The sequence below is a fragment of the Arabidopsis thaliana genome, chromosome 3 (assembly GCF_000001735.4).
Source record: "Arabidopsis thaliana chromosome 3, partial sequence".
NCBI classification, from domain to species: domain Eukaryota; kingdom Viridiplantae; phylum Streptophyta; class Magnoliopsida; order Brassicales; family Brassicaceae; genus Arabidopsis; species Arabidopsis thaliana.
Genome location: NC_003074.8, coordinates 17,852,037 through 17,866,537, shown reverse-complemented (window position 1 = coordinate 17,866,537; position 14,501 = coordinate 17,852,037). Strand labels below are relative to the sequence as shown.

General features: G+C 32.6%; 3 protein-coding genes, 1 long non-coding RNA gene and 1 pseudogene across 5 annotated transcripts; 2 read left to right on the top strand and 3 right to left on the bottom strand.

Annotated features, from left to right (window-relative positions):
- Positions 1-612: 612 nt before the first annotated feature.
- On the bottom strand, positions 613-2,784 carry AT3G48235 (annotated as a pseudogene; the record flags this gene model as incomplete). The annotated part of the gene is made up of 1 exon: positions 613-2,784.
- Positions 2,785-2,925: 141 nt separating this feature from the next.
- Positions 2,926-3,203, bottom strand: AT3G07915. Its single transcript, NR_141367.1, has one exon. It is a non-coding gene; the product is annotated as an other RNA (long non-coding RNA).
- A 4,460-nt stretch (positions 3,204-7,663) lies between these two features.
- On the top strand, positions 7,664-8,304 carry LCR48 (low-molecular-weight cysteine-rich 48). Its single transcript, NM_001035753.3, has 2 exons — positions 7,664-7,799; positions 8,002-8,304. Exons 1-2 carry the CDS (start codon positions 7,715-7,717, stop codon positions 8,157-8,159), a joined length of 243 nt encoding a protein of 80 aa, NP_001030830.1. The 5' UTR covers positions 7,664-7,714; the 3' UTR covers positions 8,160-8,304.
- A 113-nt stretch (positions 8,305-8,417) lies between these two features.
- On the bottom strand, positions 8,418-11,426 carry AT3G48230 (carboxyl-terminal peptidase (DUF239)). The gene is made up of 8 exons (NM_114693.3): positions 10,990-11,426; positions 10,755-10,823; positions 10,488-10,574; positions 10,120-10,332; positions 9,838-10,011; positions 9,661-9,714; positions 8,971-9,117; positions 8,418-8,896 (listed from the first exon to the last, which is right to left on the bottom strand). Exons 2-8 carry the CDS (start codon positions 10,821-10,823, stop codon positions 8,519-8,521), a joined length of 1,122 nt encoding a protein of 373 aa, NP_190406.2. The 5' UTR covers positions 10,990-11,426; the 3' UTR covers positions 8,418-8,518.
- A 1,554-nt stretch (positions 11,427-12,980) lies between these two features.
- On the top strand, positions 12,981-14,254 carry AT3G48220 (F-box protein; the record flags this gene model as incomplete). Its single annotated transcript, NM_114692.1, has 2 exons — positions 12,981-13,024; positions 13,654-14,254. The coding sequence occupies 2 exons, from the start codon at positions 12,981-12,983 to the stop codon at positions 14,252-14,254; spliced, it is 645 nt and encodes a 214-aa protein (NP_190405.1).
- Positions 14,255-14,501: the final 247 nt, after the last annotated feature.

The window sequence follows — 14,501 nt, the reverse complement described above, 5'->3', positions numbered from 1 at the left end:
CGTAAACACTTTAAAGAAAATTCTCTCTTTATTGATAATAAGCAAAAATATGAACTACAATGGCTGCAATGGACCTTATTAATATGTCGACAGCGTTGACCTTCAAGGGTCTTGAAAAAGAGAAGAAAAAGGCAACAAATAATTGAGAAATAAATGACAAAATAAACTTAGACTAATTTCAACCCAACCTGCAAAAGAAAGGAAAGTTGACAGCTAATTAGAAGATTTAAATGCATACCTTAGTTTGGAGAGGAAGCTCACGACCTTGGAAGCGTCCACTACGGACATTCCTTAAATGGCGTCCCTTGGAGTGATGACAAAGAGAACATGGGCTTCGTTTGTCTTAAGGAGAGGCCTTTCACTTGTTGGATCACAAAAGCTTGGGCAACACTTAAGTCTTGAGTTGTAACCGTAACTTGTTGCTCCGTTGACTCCGTTTCTTGTTCTTTAAGCTTGTTACTACAAAGAGTGAGATTATCGAATTGATTGATGGTGTTTTCCATTTCTCTATAGGTTATCAAACTCTCCACAGCTTTGTTGAATTCTTCCCGCATCGTCTTTGAACCGGACCTTGTTCTAGGCGGTTGATACATTGTCGGAACCCGAGTAACTTCAGTACAGTTTGAATTTATGTCCTCATCACTAACTTTTTCAATGCATAGAATAACTAGACCATTCAACCTTTGTTGAGACATAGAGGACCTCATATAATTTTTTAATAACTTCAATTTTGAGAAGCTTCTCTCGGTCTAAGCCACCGTCACGGGTGTTGTTAATAGGATTCGATAAGCGATTGAAACATTGGGATAACATCCTACATTTTCTACAAACTCAGGCACTTCACTAGGTGTCATTGACACTTGGTATAAAGTCATTTGCAAAACTTTTAATTCCGAAAAAGATCATTTAAATCAATATCCGAGACATTCTCATGAGAAAATGTTTTGTGAAAAATAATGCAATGCTCTTTTAATTCACCTTCATCAAGTGATTTTAATTTCAATAAATCAAACAAAAATCCAAATACACTTTTAAAAGTCATCATTTGTTCAAAACTATTCTTTACCGAAGAAATTGCCATATCCACAACAACAAGAAAATAATTGACTCTAAAATCATCTTCAACCGATAATGCTTCTTCATCATGATCATTCTCATCAAAGTGTTTTTTCTAAAGACACGACGCCTACTTGGAAATATAGGATCAACATTCATATCATGGGAAAGACCTTGAGCTACTTTCAGAGAAGCACTAAATCCTTCATCTCTATACTTTTTAAAGTATAAGATTATACCTTCTAATTGTTTTACAGCACTATCAATGTATATAGATTTGGATTGTAAGCTCTTGCTTACCTTGTTTATGACAAACAAAATTTCATACCATGTACTCATACCAAGTAAAAACTCATAATCCTCAAGTGAATTCACTAAACTTTCCGTTTCACTATTTGTTATGGCATCACCACATGATTCATATAGATCAATTAAAGCTAATCTCACTTGAGGAGCTTGAAACCTAATAGCTTTGACACTTTTTATTCGACTTTCCCATCGAGTATTAGAAAATGATTTCATAGTTAAGTAAGGAACATGATCAAGCAAAATTTTCCACCTTTTTGTAGAGCTAGAAAATAATACATATATTATTCGTTGCAATGCTCCAAAAAAGAATTAGCTTTCACACAAGAATGAGCCATATCACTTACTAAAAGATTTAGACTATGACAAGCACAAGGCATATATAATGCTTTTGAGTTAATGTCAAGCAATCTCTTTTGAACCCTTTGATGCTTTCCTTTCATATTAGACCCATTATCATAACCTTGACCTCTCACATTTCTAACATTATGATCTAGAGATTTTAGCGCATCAATTATTCTTTCAAAAAGACCTAATCCGGATGTATCATCTACGATAAGAAACTCTAAAAAGTAATCTTCTACTTTCACTTTTCTATCTACCATTCTTACACATCATATTATTAAAGTCATTTGTTCTTGATGGCTTACATCCGGGATACAATCAAGAATGATTGAGAAATATTTGGGCCTCTGTTATGACATTCTTAATAGAAAATTGAACTTTATGAGCCAAAAGAGATATCAATTCACTTTGAATATTATGACCAATATAATGATGATGTATTTCACGAGAATGAATGCGCCTAATGTGATCTTGCATTGTTACATCAATTCAGCTATGGATTTAATCATATCTAAGAAATTACTATTTCTGTCTTGGTAAAGTTTCTCATTTGACCCACGAAAAGCTAAATTTTGTTTAGCAAGACAATTCATAACCGCAATAATTCTAATCAAAACAAGCCTCCACCTTTCTTTCTCTTTTCTAACTTCTCTTTGTAATTCTTTATCAATAGTTTGACTTGTCTCTAATCTAACTAGCATTTCATTCCAAGTTTTCATGTTAGCCATATGTTCTACACTTATCTCATGCTTTTTAAGTCTCTCGCTAAGATGCTTCCAATCATTTAATCCATCATTTGCTAGCACACTTAAGTAAACAACTTGCAACAAAAACAATAAACTTTATTCACATGTTTCGAATAAACTAATCACTTTCTATCACAAGTTTCTCCATTACTCAATTTTCTAGAATAATATTGATATGAGAAATGTCTATAATACTTATCAAGAGGAAAAGTCAAATTAAATTCTCTTTTAGGTCCACATGCAACTAACTCATCTCTCGTTTTATTATCAAGATTTTCCCAATGTCTAGGATCAAAAGTATTAAACTGAAATCTTTGTTGTTCATTACCATTCAAACTTTCATGTAAAGATGCATTTGACACATTATCATGCTCACTCAATCTATTAGGATCATTATCGATACTCAAGGAAATATTTTCTTGCTCATGAACATTAAAACTTTCAAATGCATTTGGAACATTATTATTGGAAGTTTGGAACCATCATTTAAATCATTCACGTTTTCGGTTTGTTGAGAAACACTAGCATTATCACCTCTTTTTTAACAAATTTATCCATAGCCCCTCTTTGAGATTGAATAAATAATGCATATCTTTTTCTTTTCTTTACTTTGTCATCTCCACACAAAACCATGATCAAAAGTCAAAATAGCACCTGGATTAACAAAGTCGAGGCAGTGAGCGGTGGTAATTGCAATTAACAAGAATTGATGTCACGATAATTCAAGTGGAAGCACCTAGAACAATAAACAATTCATAAAGAAAACGATTAACCAATAAATTAAGAATATACTAAGTGTTCGAAGAAAGACAAAATTTAGATCTACTTCAAGTTCTGTTCTTTTTGCTTGATTCAAAACTTACGAAGTTACAATTAGTGGTTGCAGCCACAAGAATCAAGATGATTGAGCATCGATTCTGGTTCTCTTTTTTTTTTGTATGTTAAGAATTTATTGAGATTTGAGAAAGCAAAAAAAAATACAGATTCATAAAATAGTATCGTGTGACCGTTAAAGGAGAGAGATTAGTAAAGCAAACCCAGAAAAGAAGAAAAAATTAAACCTAAAATTTTAATTACACACAAATTGGCGGTCGCACCTCCGTCCTACCCATGTGAGCCGGGCCTGAGTGAATTAATGATTCATATTTTTTTTTTTAAGTGAAGAACCTTCGCTAAAAGTGAGTCTGGATAACAATTTGAAGACGAACTCAAAGTCAATGAGTTCCATTATAAGCCAAACTTTCTGCTGGATTTTAATACACCAAGAGTTATTGAGATTATAAAGGTAACTTTTTCTTTCTAAACCTCTTTGGTGTTCCTCGTCATTCTCTTATCTGATTATGGAGTACCTTACTTGTACCTTCAAAAAAAAAAAAACTTATTTGTGCCTTCAATTACAGGAATGGGTTACTACGACAACTTTCACAACTAATACACGTGCCTAGTGAAGACACTCCACCAATCAGGGAAGCCACAGAACCGGTACTATAGTTACAATCATTCATTCAATGTTGTTTTATCTCTCCCTTTTCCTTAGTTACTTTTTGCATGTGAGGCTTTTATAAGATTCATATCTCATATCTGTAGGCGGAAGTGGACATGGAGAAGAGACAAGTTACACAAAATTTGAGACTCTGACGAGGATTGGCATTTTATCTGATAATGCCAATGCTAATGTGTCTCATACGAGACGGCTTCTTCATGCTTAGTATCACCTTTTTGTGAGTTGTTTTACAAACTTGTACATAAAAAGCACAACAAGAAAACAGAGTGTTTCCGCCTACAAAAGTAATCGTTATATAGTCGTTAAATGGTTGTTTACCACCACATTACGATTAAACAGTATAATCGTAAATTGAGAGTCAGGAAATCAAATAGTCGTAAATATAGTCGTAACGTAGCCGTTAACGACTAGTTTACGATTAAAAATGATGTTCATCAATGTTTTTGAAAAACAAATGTTTTGACAGTTAGTAGTTGAGTTATGCCTTAATTTTTGTATATATTTAATAAAACTACAGAAAATAATTTTTGATCACCTCTTTTTTATTTTCATTGGAGGACCTTTGACTATATATTAGGGTACCAGATCTCTATTTTTTGCAATTTTATTCTTAATTTTCAAAAACTAAAGATTAATTCCACAAAATAAAAAATAAGTCATGTTTATAATTTTTTGATAAATAGTAAAAAAACAATCCTAACAAGAAAGAGTTCATAATCATTTAAAAAGTTTCGTATGGAGTTACAATATTGAGTCTTATATTTTATTTCTTAGAATTGCCTACATTTTTATAGATAATGGATAAAGTTACAAAAACTGAAGATTTGAAAACTTTTTGTAGTAAACCCTAATATTATACATTCCATAAATAAACCATCTTAACTAATTACCTCTAAACTAATTATTTAAAAAACTTTTTTAAAAATAACTAATTATTTAAATAAAATACTAAAAAGATGTAATAAAATTTAATCTCAAGGGCTTCAACGTAGATGTGGATTGGGACGGTCCTGTCTTCTAACTTTTTTTTCTTGTAGATTTATATTGCAAGATTCGATATCCCTCTCCCCTAAAGAAGTCAAATACTAATTTATATAAATTAATTAATTTAATTTGATTATAAAAACGAAAATAATAAATTTATTTATTTTTTAAAAGAAGAACCAATCAAAATTAACATATAAGATGTGATATCTAACTTACCATATTAATTTGTTATTAATCATTATACTTGTTTTGTCTTTAATAACATGAGTTAATTTACACTTTTAAATTTTCATTTGATGGTATTTTATGGAGAAAAATTATAACGGGTCAAAAATTCAGAATTGAGTAAAATATTTCTTTTAAACAAAAAGAAATTCAACAAAAGTTTAGACTAAGTAACATATAAGAAGTTGAATTTCATATATTTGTCTTTCTGAAATGTATAAATATAATACAATAGAATTTTAAAATATTTAATTTGGAACATTTGAAAATAGTTTTACTTGACATTTTCAAACAATATCATAAATATAAAAAATATTAACAAGATAAAATTATAAATACTCTAACTTAATTTTTTTAAACAGTTATTTTAAAAATATTTATAGAATGCAGCAGACTAAATGTAATATATTATATGATAGAAAGAGTTAGACCAGCGATATATTGATCGTCAACCAACATTCCAGCGTTTGATCAATTTTTTGAAACATTACATCGATATATTGATCTTCAACCAACCAAGTCAACAACAAAACGAGCATATATTGAAAGAGATCGTGAACTGGAACACATCCAGTTATGGAACGATTTCAAAGAAGATGCGATCCATTTAAAATATTTGTTATTTTTAATTTAATAATAATTTTTTTTTTAAGAAACCCACTTAAGGGCTCTACCATTGGACGAATAAAAAATTAAGGGACCAACTGAAACTCTTAAACTTAAAATTTTCAAAATTTATGATTAAAAGGTTTGGAAGAGACCCTCACGGTCCCTTACCATTAGGGTTACTCTTATGATCCTTATAACAAATAACATATTAAGATTATATAAAGAGATGGTTCAAACAAAATTTGACATCTCTAAATATTTCAAAGTTTGATGTTGTAAGTAATTTTGGAAATAACGAAAAATGGATTGTGCACGCAATAATTTCATTGGGATTTCATTTAGTACAAAATTTATATATTTTACTTTGCATCAGTTACATCTAAGCTCTGGGAGAATTGGCAAAACTACGTATGGGAATCCTTAAATGCAGTGTCCATTCCTCATGGATCAATTTCAATTCTTTTTTGTAGTGGAGCTTGGATAGCAAGGCATTAGACGGGATTAGCTTTCATCCATGCTAGAGCTTATTTCCTTCCAATGATGTATAACCGTACAACCTCAGAATTCAACTGTATTTTATGGACGTCCGTAGTCTCAGAGATTTGAATATTGAGAAGTTTGAATTATGGTTAGATTATACTGCGGCCATTTTAGCAATCAGCTAAGTGAGCATTCTACCGTTATAATCTTGATCAGATTGATCATACTAATGTTTCCAGTCACTGTAATTTTGGCTTCGTCACCACAACCAAATTCAGTAGCCCGTGACATACAATAGCTCTGCTTTTGGATTCTTGAGGTTTGCTCTGTTTTGTAATTTTAATCTTAGACGGAATAAAAACCAATTCTAAATTTCGCCCATACAACAAAAATATTTTGTGAAAATAACTTGCTTAGTTAGGGTTATTAGGTTAAAGTTTGAAATAATTTTGTGGGTATGATTAAGTACAAGAATTAAACATGCATCCGAATTTTTAAAATATAAAGTCATATGGGTTTATAATGTTCAAAAAACGCTTCTAACTTCTCCTACATACAAACATGCATCCGGATATTGAAAATCATTTTTGTTGTTGTTGTTGTCTATTTCTAAGCCTTTCAAATGTAGTCAACTATATATTTTCGATTGAGGAAACATGTATCATTCGAAAATGCAAATCCCATCTTCCAAAAACAATCCCACATCCAAACATGCATCCGGATATCGAAAATCATTTTTTGTCGTTGTCTATTTTTTTAGCCTTTTAAAATTTAGTCAACTTGTATTTATTCCGATTGAGGAAACACGTATCATTCGATCTATTGTTTTCTGGAAGTCAAATGATACGTGTTTGGACCCAAGATATTTAGTTTACCCAAAAATATGATTTTGTTGACAAATATGAAAGAACTATCTATGGTAAGAAATATAAAAAGTCGTATAAATACTGAGATTTTTTTTTTGTTAAGGAGAATACTGAGATTTTTGGGAAAATAAAAGCTGCAGTTTTAGGTCTACTTTTATCATCTTTATCAAAGAAAAGATGTAAACTTTTATGATATTTCACTAGCTAATAATTTGATAAAATTATTGTTTATACAAATATATACAATAATGTTTATATATTGTTAACAAATATGAAAGGCTAATTATAGCAAAACCAAAAATATTCAAAAACAAAGAAAAAGTTTATTTTGGAAGTAAATAATACGTGGTCAATCCCAATATTTTTATGTTAATGCTTATTCAAAACTTTTTCACACAAAATCTGATGTTGACAAATATGAAAGAACTCTTTATGGCAAAAGTTAGGAATTAGTGGTATAATGAGATTTTTTGGGATTTATGAGTTCAATTCAAAGAGTAATAGTTCTATAAATAGGGCTTGTTTAAGATCTAAAAATTGTACACCGTTTTTCTTCAATAGACTTCAAAACCAAAAAAAATAAGAAAAGAATGGGTTTCACAAAAATCTTAGTGACCTTCTTTCTTGTAGGTTTATTGGTTATTTCGTCGTCCCCACAAAACGCTATAGCATCAGGTATTTTTAAGAATATTATGATGATTGCCACTACATTATTTAGCTAGCTTTGATCATATAAATTTTTAAAAGCGATATATAGCATGGAGAATTTTGAGAGATTATCAAAGAATATGAATTATCAAAAATATAATTTGGCATGTTGTAAATATATGTGCGTGTTATAGTTAAATTTATCTGGAGTTTGTGTATGTATGTGCAGAGATCAAAGCAAAGATCAATGGCCTAGAATGCTTTAATACATGTACATCTTATTATGATGATCATAAATGCAATGTGGACTGCCTATCATCGGGGTACCCGGCAGGAGAATGTTATACTGTGTCTCCTTCTCAACCTAAAAAATGTTGTTGTTATTAATTAAAACTGATGATCCGTACTATGGTCTATTAAAACTTTTATCTATAACTATGAGAACCACCATGTAGTTTCTCTTATTATAAAAATGCCATGAAATAAAAGACCATCTTTACATCGCATATTTTCTTAATCTAAACCATAATTCCGATTTGATTATATTGGCATACACATTTTTATATCCTTGTATACTTATTAAGTCAATATCGTAAGAAGAGTTATAGTTTGGAAGATTGGTCATGGCTTCTAAGCCAAATGTTATGAAATCCAAACTCTAGTTTTTTATTTAACGTCATTAAACACTCCAAACTCTAGTTTTATCATATATCATAAAGAAATAAGTTTATCCTAATGTCCAAACACTATGGACACAGGGCGTTATATCCCGGTCCGCCGTAGTAGAAATGACTCCCCCACTCCTCGCTGTATCCCTTTATGGCAGTATAACATGTGGGGTTCTTCGTTTGCAGGATGAACTCTTGGACTGGTTGCATGTACGAGAGGTAGTCAATAATTTTCAGGTTTCGGAAGCTACCTGCTTTGCCGAAGCCTTCCTCTGCAAAATGTCCCGAGCCCATCTGTGTGGTAGTGTGCTGGCCATAGCTGCGAGAGTTTACAATCTCGCCTCCCCACTGTACCAACGTCGCCGGCCCGTGAGCTAAATGCGTGAAAAGCCTCGCCGGCCAATACCCAATCACTGAGGAGTCAATGCTCAGCCACCAGTTGCCATCTTTAGTATCCTACAATGAAAACAAAATATTACAAAAAATCACAAAAAAGCAAGTGACCACTAACTTTCAGGGGCCGAGCATACCTTCCATATGTACATCGTGATGTCGTACTGGCTGCCGCCGTAAGAAGATGTAGGAGAGAATGCACTGCCAATGGCAAACTCGCTAGTGACTTGAACAAAACCAGGGCACTCGAGGTTGAGACACCCTGTCTTCTGATATGTGTCCTTCTACAAGATTACACATTATTTTCATAATCATAACAAGACTGATTAGAAGTATCTATAATACAAGTTCATAATATTTTAGCATATTTGAAAGGGACATGAGATACAACTTTAGTGTTTACCGTATATCACAAAAGTTTTATTGTTCGTATAAAGTATATATGCCTTTTGTCTTAATAAATGTCCAGTTAATTGTTCTTTATTTTTTTTTTACCGTTTGATCGAGAGGTAGCATACGCATCAGTTCGGTCAAGTGTCAGCGAATCAATTATGATTCCCATTTTTTACTAGCCGAACCGCACCTTTCGACCGAACAATATCGTGTGTGTGTGTCTAGTTCATTGTTCATTTGTTAAGAGTAGAACATAAAATAGTGAGGGACACAATTCGTCATTAGTTAAGATTCTTTATCCTGCAATTCCTGATAACTATTAAAAAATAACATAACAAATGTGTGCATATATATTATATATATATACTATCTGCTAGCTTTACTCTATATTATTACTATTATTAAATCAAGGAAAGAAAGTGCAAGCTATATACCGTCCAATAGACGAAAAGTCGTGGCTGGCTGTCATGATAATGATCCGGGAAAACCTAAACAATGGGAAAATCAAAAACTAATTTTACTCATTTGTCCATCTTTGCAGTAAACGAACAATTGTGATCATAATATAGAGAAAAAAAAAAGAGAGAGAAGAAAAGAAGCAGTAAAATTACCTGCCAACCAGCCTCGACTGTGTTGAGGTCGGAATCGTTGTAATGTCCAGCGACGAGCCAAATTTGGGACAAACTAAATTCGTTTGTTCCATGTTCTACAGATGGATTCCAAACGTTCATAGTTGCCACTGTTCCATATATTCCCCGCAGATATACCACCTCTCCAATCGCGTACTATTATTGACATCAAATTAAACCAAAACTAAAAGGTCAAATGAATTCAAAGTCCAACATAAAAAAATAACAGCATGTGTATATTGATATATTTATTAAAAAAGTAACCTCGTGTCCCTCCTCAGCGGCGTATGGAACTGTTCGGCGATTGACTCGAACATCTGTCCAATGTTTTTTCTTAAATCTTTTAGCCCCGACCACGCTACGTCTTATGGGTATAGTTTCGTCAGGACAGCTGGTGCCGTTTTGGTTCCAAACCTGCCAAACTCTTCTTTTTCCCGCTTTGTTGATCATATATGGTAATCCTGTGGCGGGTGCGCCCTTAATTTGAATGAAAAAACAAACAAACAAAAATTAGAACAAGATAATAAAATATGAGTATAATACGACAAATACATTAGGAACGTAAAAAACGTCACTGTTTTAAAGTTATTACAGTTTTACCTAAACCGAATTTAGAAAGAAAAAAAAATAACCTGAATTTCATGATTCTGCAATAGTGGGTGATCCAATGAAGGCTGATCTCTCACGTCGAAGCAGTCTACAATATCCCCATCCGAACTCTGTAATTGATTTTGAAACAAACGTAACTATCAATATATTTTTAGTGTTACACATGCTGTTATATATCAAGAGTTAATTAGTTTGGGATTTTAATAAATATATCAATAGTATTACACTTCCGTATCATGTATTATGTATTATATATATTTGATCCCTAGTCCCTATCATATTGAAATCACCTGGACAGTCTTCTTTGGCAAACTTGAAGCTTGGGCCAAAAGAACCGCCATTATTATTGAGAAGATCATCTGTGGATCTAGAGATTGTTAGAGACTTTAAACAATAACGACATCGAATGAAAATAAAAACAATAAAAATAATTTTCTTCTCCAAGTTTTGCTCTCAGAAACACAAACATGACTGTAATCAAAACTCAACTGAAAGATAAAAATTTGATGTCAGTAGCAAAACTACCTTATGATGTTAAATATTCTATGAATCAGTCCTCTGTCAGTAAATGTTTGAGTATGATTCAACTTTAAAGTGGAGCTTGGAGAAAGCACAAAGAAGCTTCAGCTTGCTCAAGCTAATGAAAGAGAAGAAGGATAAAACAAGTTCAAGTTTGGCAATGACTCTAAAGCAACTAGAGTATTTGGACTATACATGTTCAAAAGAAACTTCTAGTTCAAGAAGAGGCTTTGAAGAGAATAAAGAAGAAGTCGCACGTGTGGGTGTTAACACGTGTGAACGTTTGTTAGATTCAGCTCATCACTTAAACAAGAGCAGAGAGGTGAGCATAATGATCTATAGATTCTTATTCTCAATTCTGGGTTCTTGGTGAGAATTAGAGAGAGAGAAGTGAGAGAGAGTAATGGAAAATTCCTTACTTTTCTTTTCATATGATTACAAAATACGTTCTGTTTCATTTTAACTTTCTTTTGCAAGATATTATTCAAACATCACTCACGTGCCTAAACTATGAGTACTTTGTCCATTTTTCATGTCTGTGGGCTGTGGGTTACATTTACTTTAAATAAGCACAAAGTCCTTATCAAACGACATAGCATGATAATTAGGTGTTTTTGCAAACAAAGTAATAGGTAGACAAAGAAATTTATACATGCCTTTAAAGTTCAAATAAAGAGACTTTCCAAACTGTAATCAATCAAACTATATAAAGCGTTTTAACCCATTATATAACATAAATAAAATAGATAAAATATATATGAGCATAACAAAATTTACAAACCATTTTCAACATTAATAATGTAGCATACTGCAACTACCCAAAATCAATAAAACATGGTTCTGAAAAGCCAGGTCATAATTTTAATGTTCTCAGGGTCAGCATTTTGTTCTTATTTATTGCTTAACTTGCATAATAATGCATTAGACGAATGATTCAGTTTGAACAATTGAAATTGTTTTTAGATTTCTGCAGCAAACCTTTTAGCCTATTTCAATTAATTTTTTAGAAAATGATTTTGGCTTTACCATGTTAACATGAGTTTTGAGGATGCACGATGTAATCTTCCGAGAATACGGTTTCTCGGGGTAGAAGATTTTGTTCTGGCTTGCTTAAAACTGCATCTGTTTTTAGACAAATGCAACAAATCCATGTCATTCAAGTGGTATAACGTCAAGAGTTTGGATACATTACGTGAAATATTGTGTATACACTTACATACAAAAATTGACAACGATTTATAGTTTCCAAAAAATACCCGCGGCATAGCTACCAAATTTCCTTTCACTCAATAACAATTCTTTGAATGCCAATCTAAAACCATGACGATCGTTACCTTTAATTAATGGTTGTGCGTGCGAACATCAGTAAATGAAAAAGACTACTCCAAAACCAAAAACTCCCTGGAAGATAGGAAAATCAATAATCCATAAAAGTATAAAACCATAAAGTAGATTATATAACACAATTAAACAATCAAATTGATAAAACTAAGAAATGTTGGAATATTGAGAGAAAAAAATAAAAACAGAGCAAGAGACATTTGTCTCTTCTCTTGTAAAGAAGACAAGAACAAAATTACTCTTTGTTGAATCTGAAACTTGTTGGTTTCTCGACAACTTTACACTAGGACAACACTTGCACTTATATAGTTTTCTTCATGACAAAACCTACCCGATCGTAACAGTTGTGTCTTATCCAACAAGTCACAACTCTTACTCACACCCTTTCATAACAAGTCATGGTTAACTCAAACACTTTACACACGAACTAACATATATCTATCATAAGATTTAATCATGGACTCAAATTCTAACAAGAAAGAGTTTGACTTTTAGATAATCACAGTTCTTATAAAACTCAAATATCCAATTTTTAAACAGAAATTGGGTTAACAAGAAGAGAATTTGCATAATTGAGAATTCAGTCGATAAATTCAAACCTTTCCCAATAGAAAACAAAAATCAGGCCACAACTTAAGAAGAAAAAACTAACCACCATGACTGAGAAACAACATGATCAAGCTTCAATGCGAGAAGAAGCGTGAAGGAGAAGAGCAAACAATGCGCTGAATTAGAGACTTCTAGACTCTTCTACGTACAACTCATTACTCTTCTCTGCACCAATATTCAAAGTAACTTCAAGTTTGAAACACATCATGGCTTATCTCAAAATCCATCTCAATTTCACAGTAAGAGAGCCAAAACAAAAACCTAGAAATCTTCCTCAAAACTCATAACTAATAAAAATTAAAACTAACAAACCAATTCGAATGTAAAAGTATAATTTTCTTCTCCAAGTTTTGCTTAGGTGTCAGGTTTGGAGAGACATGGATTTTAGTTTAATTGTATTGATTCAACAATATTGTTAATATTACAAAGAAAAAAAAAATCATTAAAATATACATTGATAACTTTAATTGAACAGAGTAAAGTCGTGTACTCAAAACTCAATTGGGATGGAGACAGAGAATAAGAAGAAGAAGGAGATGATTTGATTTTCTTAACAGATGATCTATGGGCAATTATACTTGCGAGATTACCACTAACAATCATCACCACTTCAAAACTAGTTTGCAAGCAATGGAAATCGCTCGTAGAATCTCCGTTTTTCCGCAAACTTTTCAACACCCACCATCAAAACTCTCATTCTTCATGGTCAATCCTCTGCAGAGTCCTACCTGAAGTAGTCGTGGCTCACTACGAATGCGAAACTTGGGGTCTTCCACGATCTCTAAGTTCTTACATCTCTTCTTTCATAACCCACAAATTCAATACTCAATTCCCAAACGTTACACTCGCCGTGGCTTACACTCATGTTGGATTGATTTTGATCAGCTCTGGCAACAAATTACTAACTTACTATGTGGCTAATCCGATCTCAAGACAATGTGTCGAAATCCCTCAGCCTCCTCCAACAGTTGGTTATTTTTTAACCTCTGGGCTTGTCACAAAACTTGAGGATCACGTCGTTTTAGGTTACAAAGTTGTTTTGATGGATACAAGTAACTTGGACGATGTCATAAGTTTACTGATATATTCATCCGAGACAGGGTTATGGAGTTTCAAAACCCTCCAATCTCATCTCACTTTGTCTGGTCTGATAGATTACAACCCTGTTAGCTTGTATGGAAACCTTTACTGGATAGGCTACAACAACGACTATGGAGAGGTTGTTGTGTTCCATGATTTCTACGCGACTGGCACGGAATCTGATCGATGCCAAGTTACACCTTTCCCTGACGGTGGAACGAAACCACCAAATTTAAAATGAGTTTGCACAACATCTCAAGGATATATCATGTACATGAACATCTTCTCCCAAGACAAAGATGATGCACATGTAGAGCATAAGTTACGTGTATGGAGGCTAAAGAGCCGGGAATGGGAAATAGTATCTGAAATATCTCTAGCTTGTAGTGAGACTGGTTTTGATTACATTCCGCTGGCAATAAACCCTTTTGATGCTAATACAATGTACATGTGGTGCAAGATGCATTCATGTTTGGGGTCTACTAATT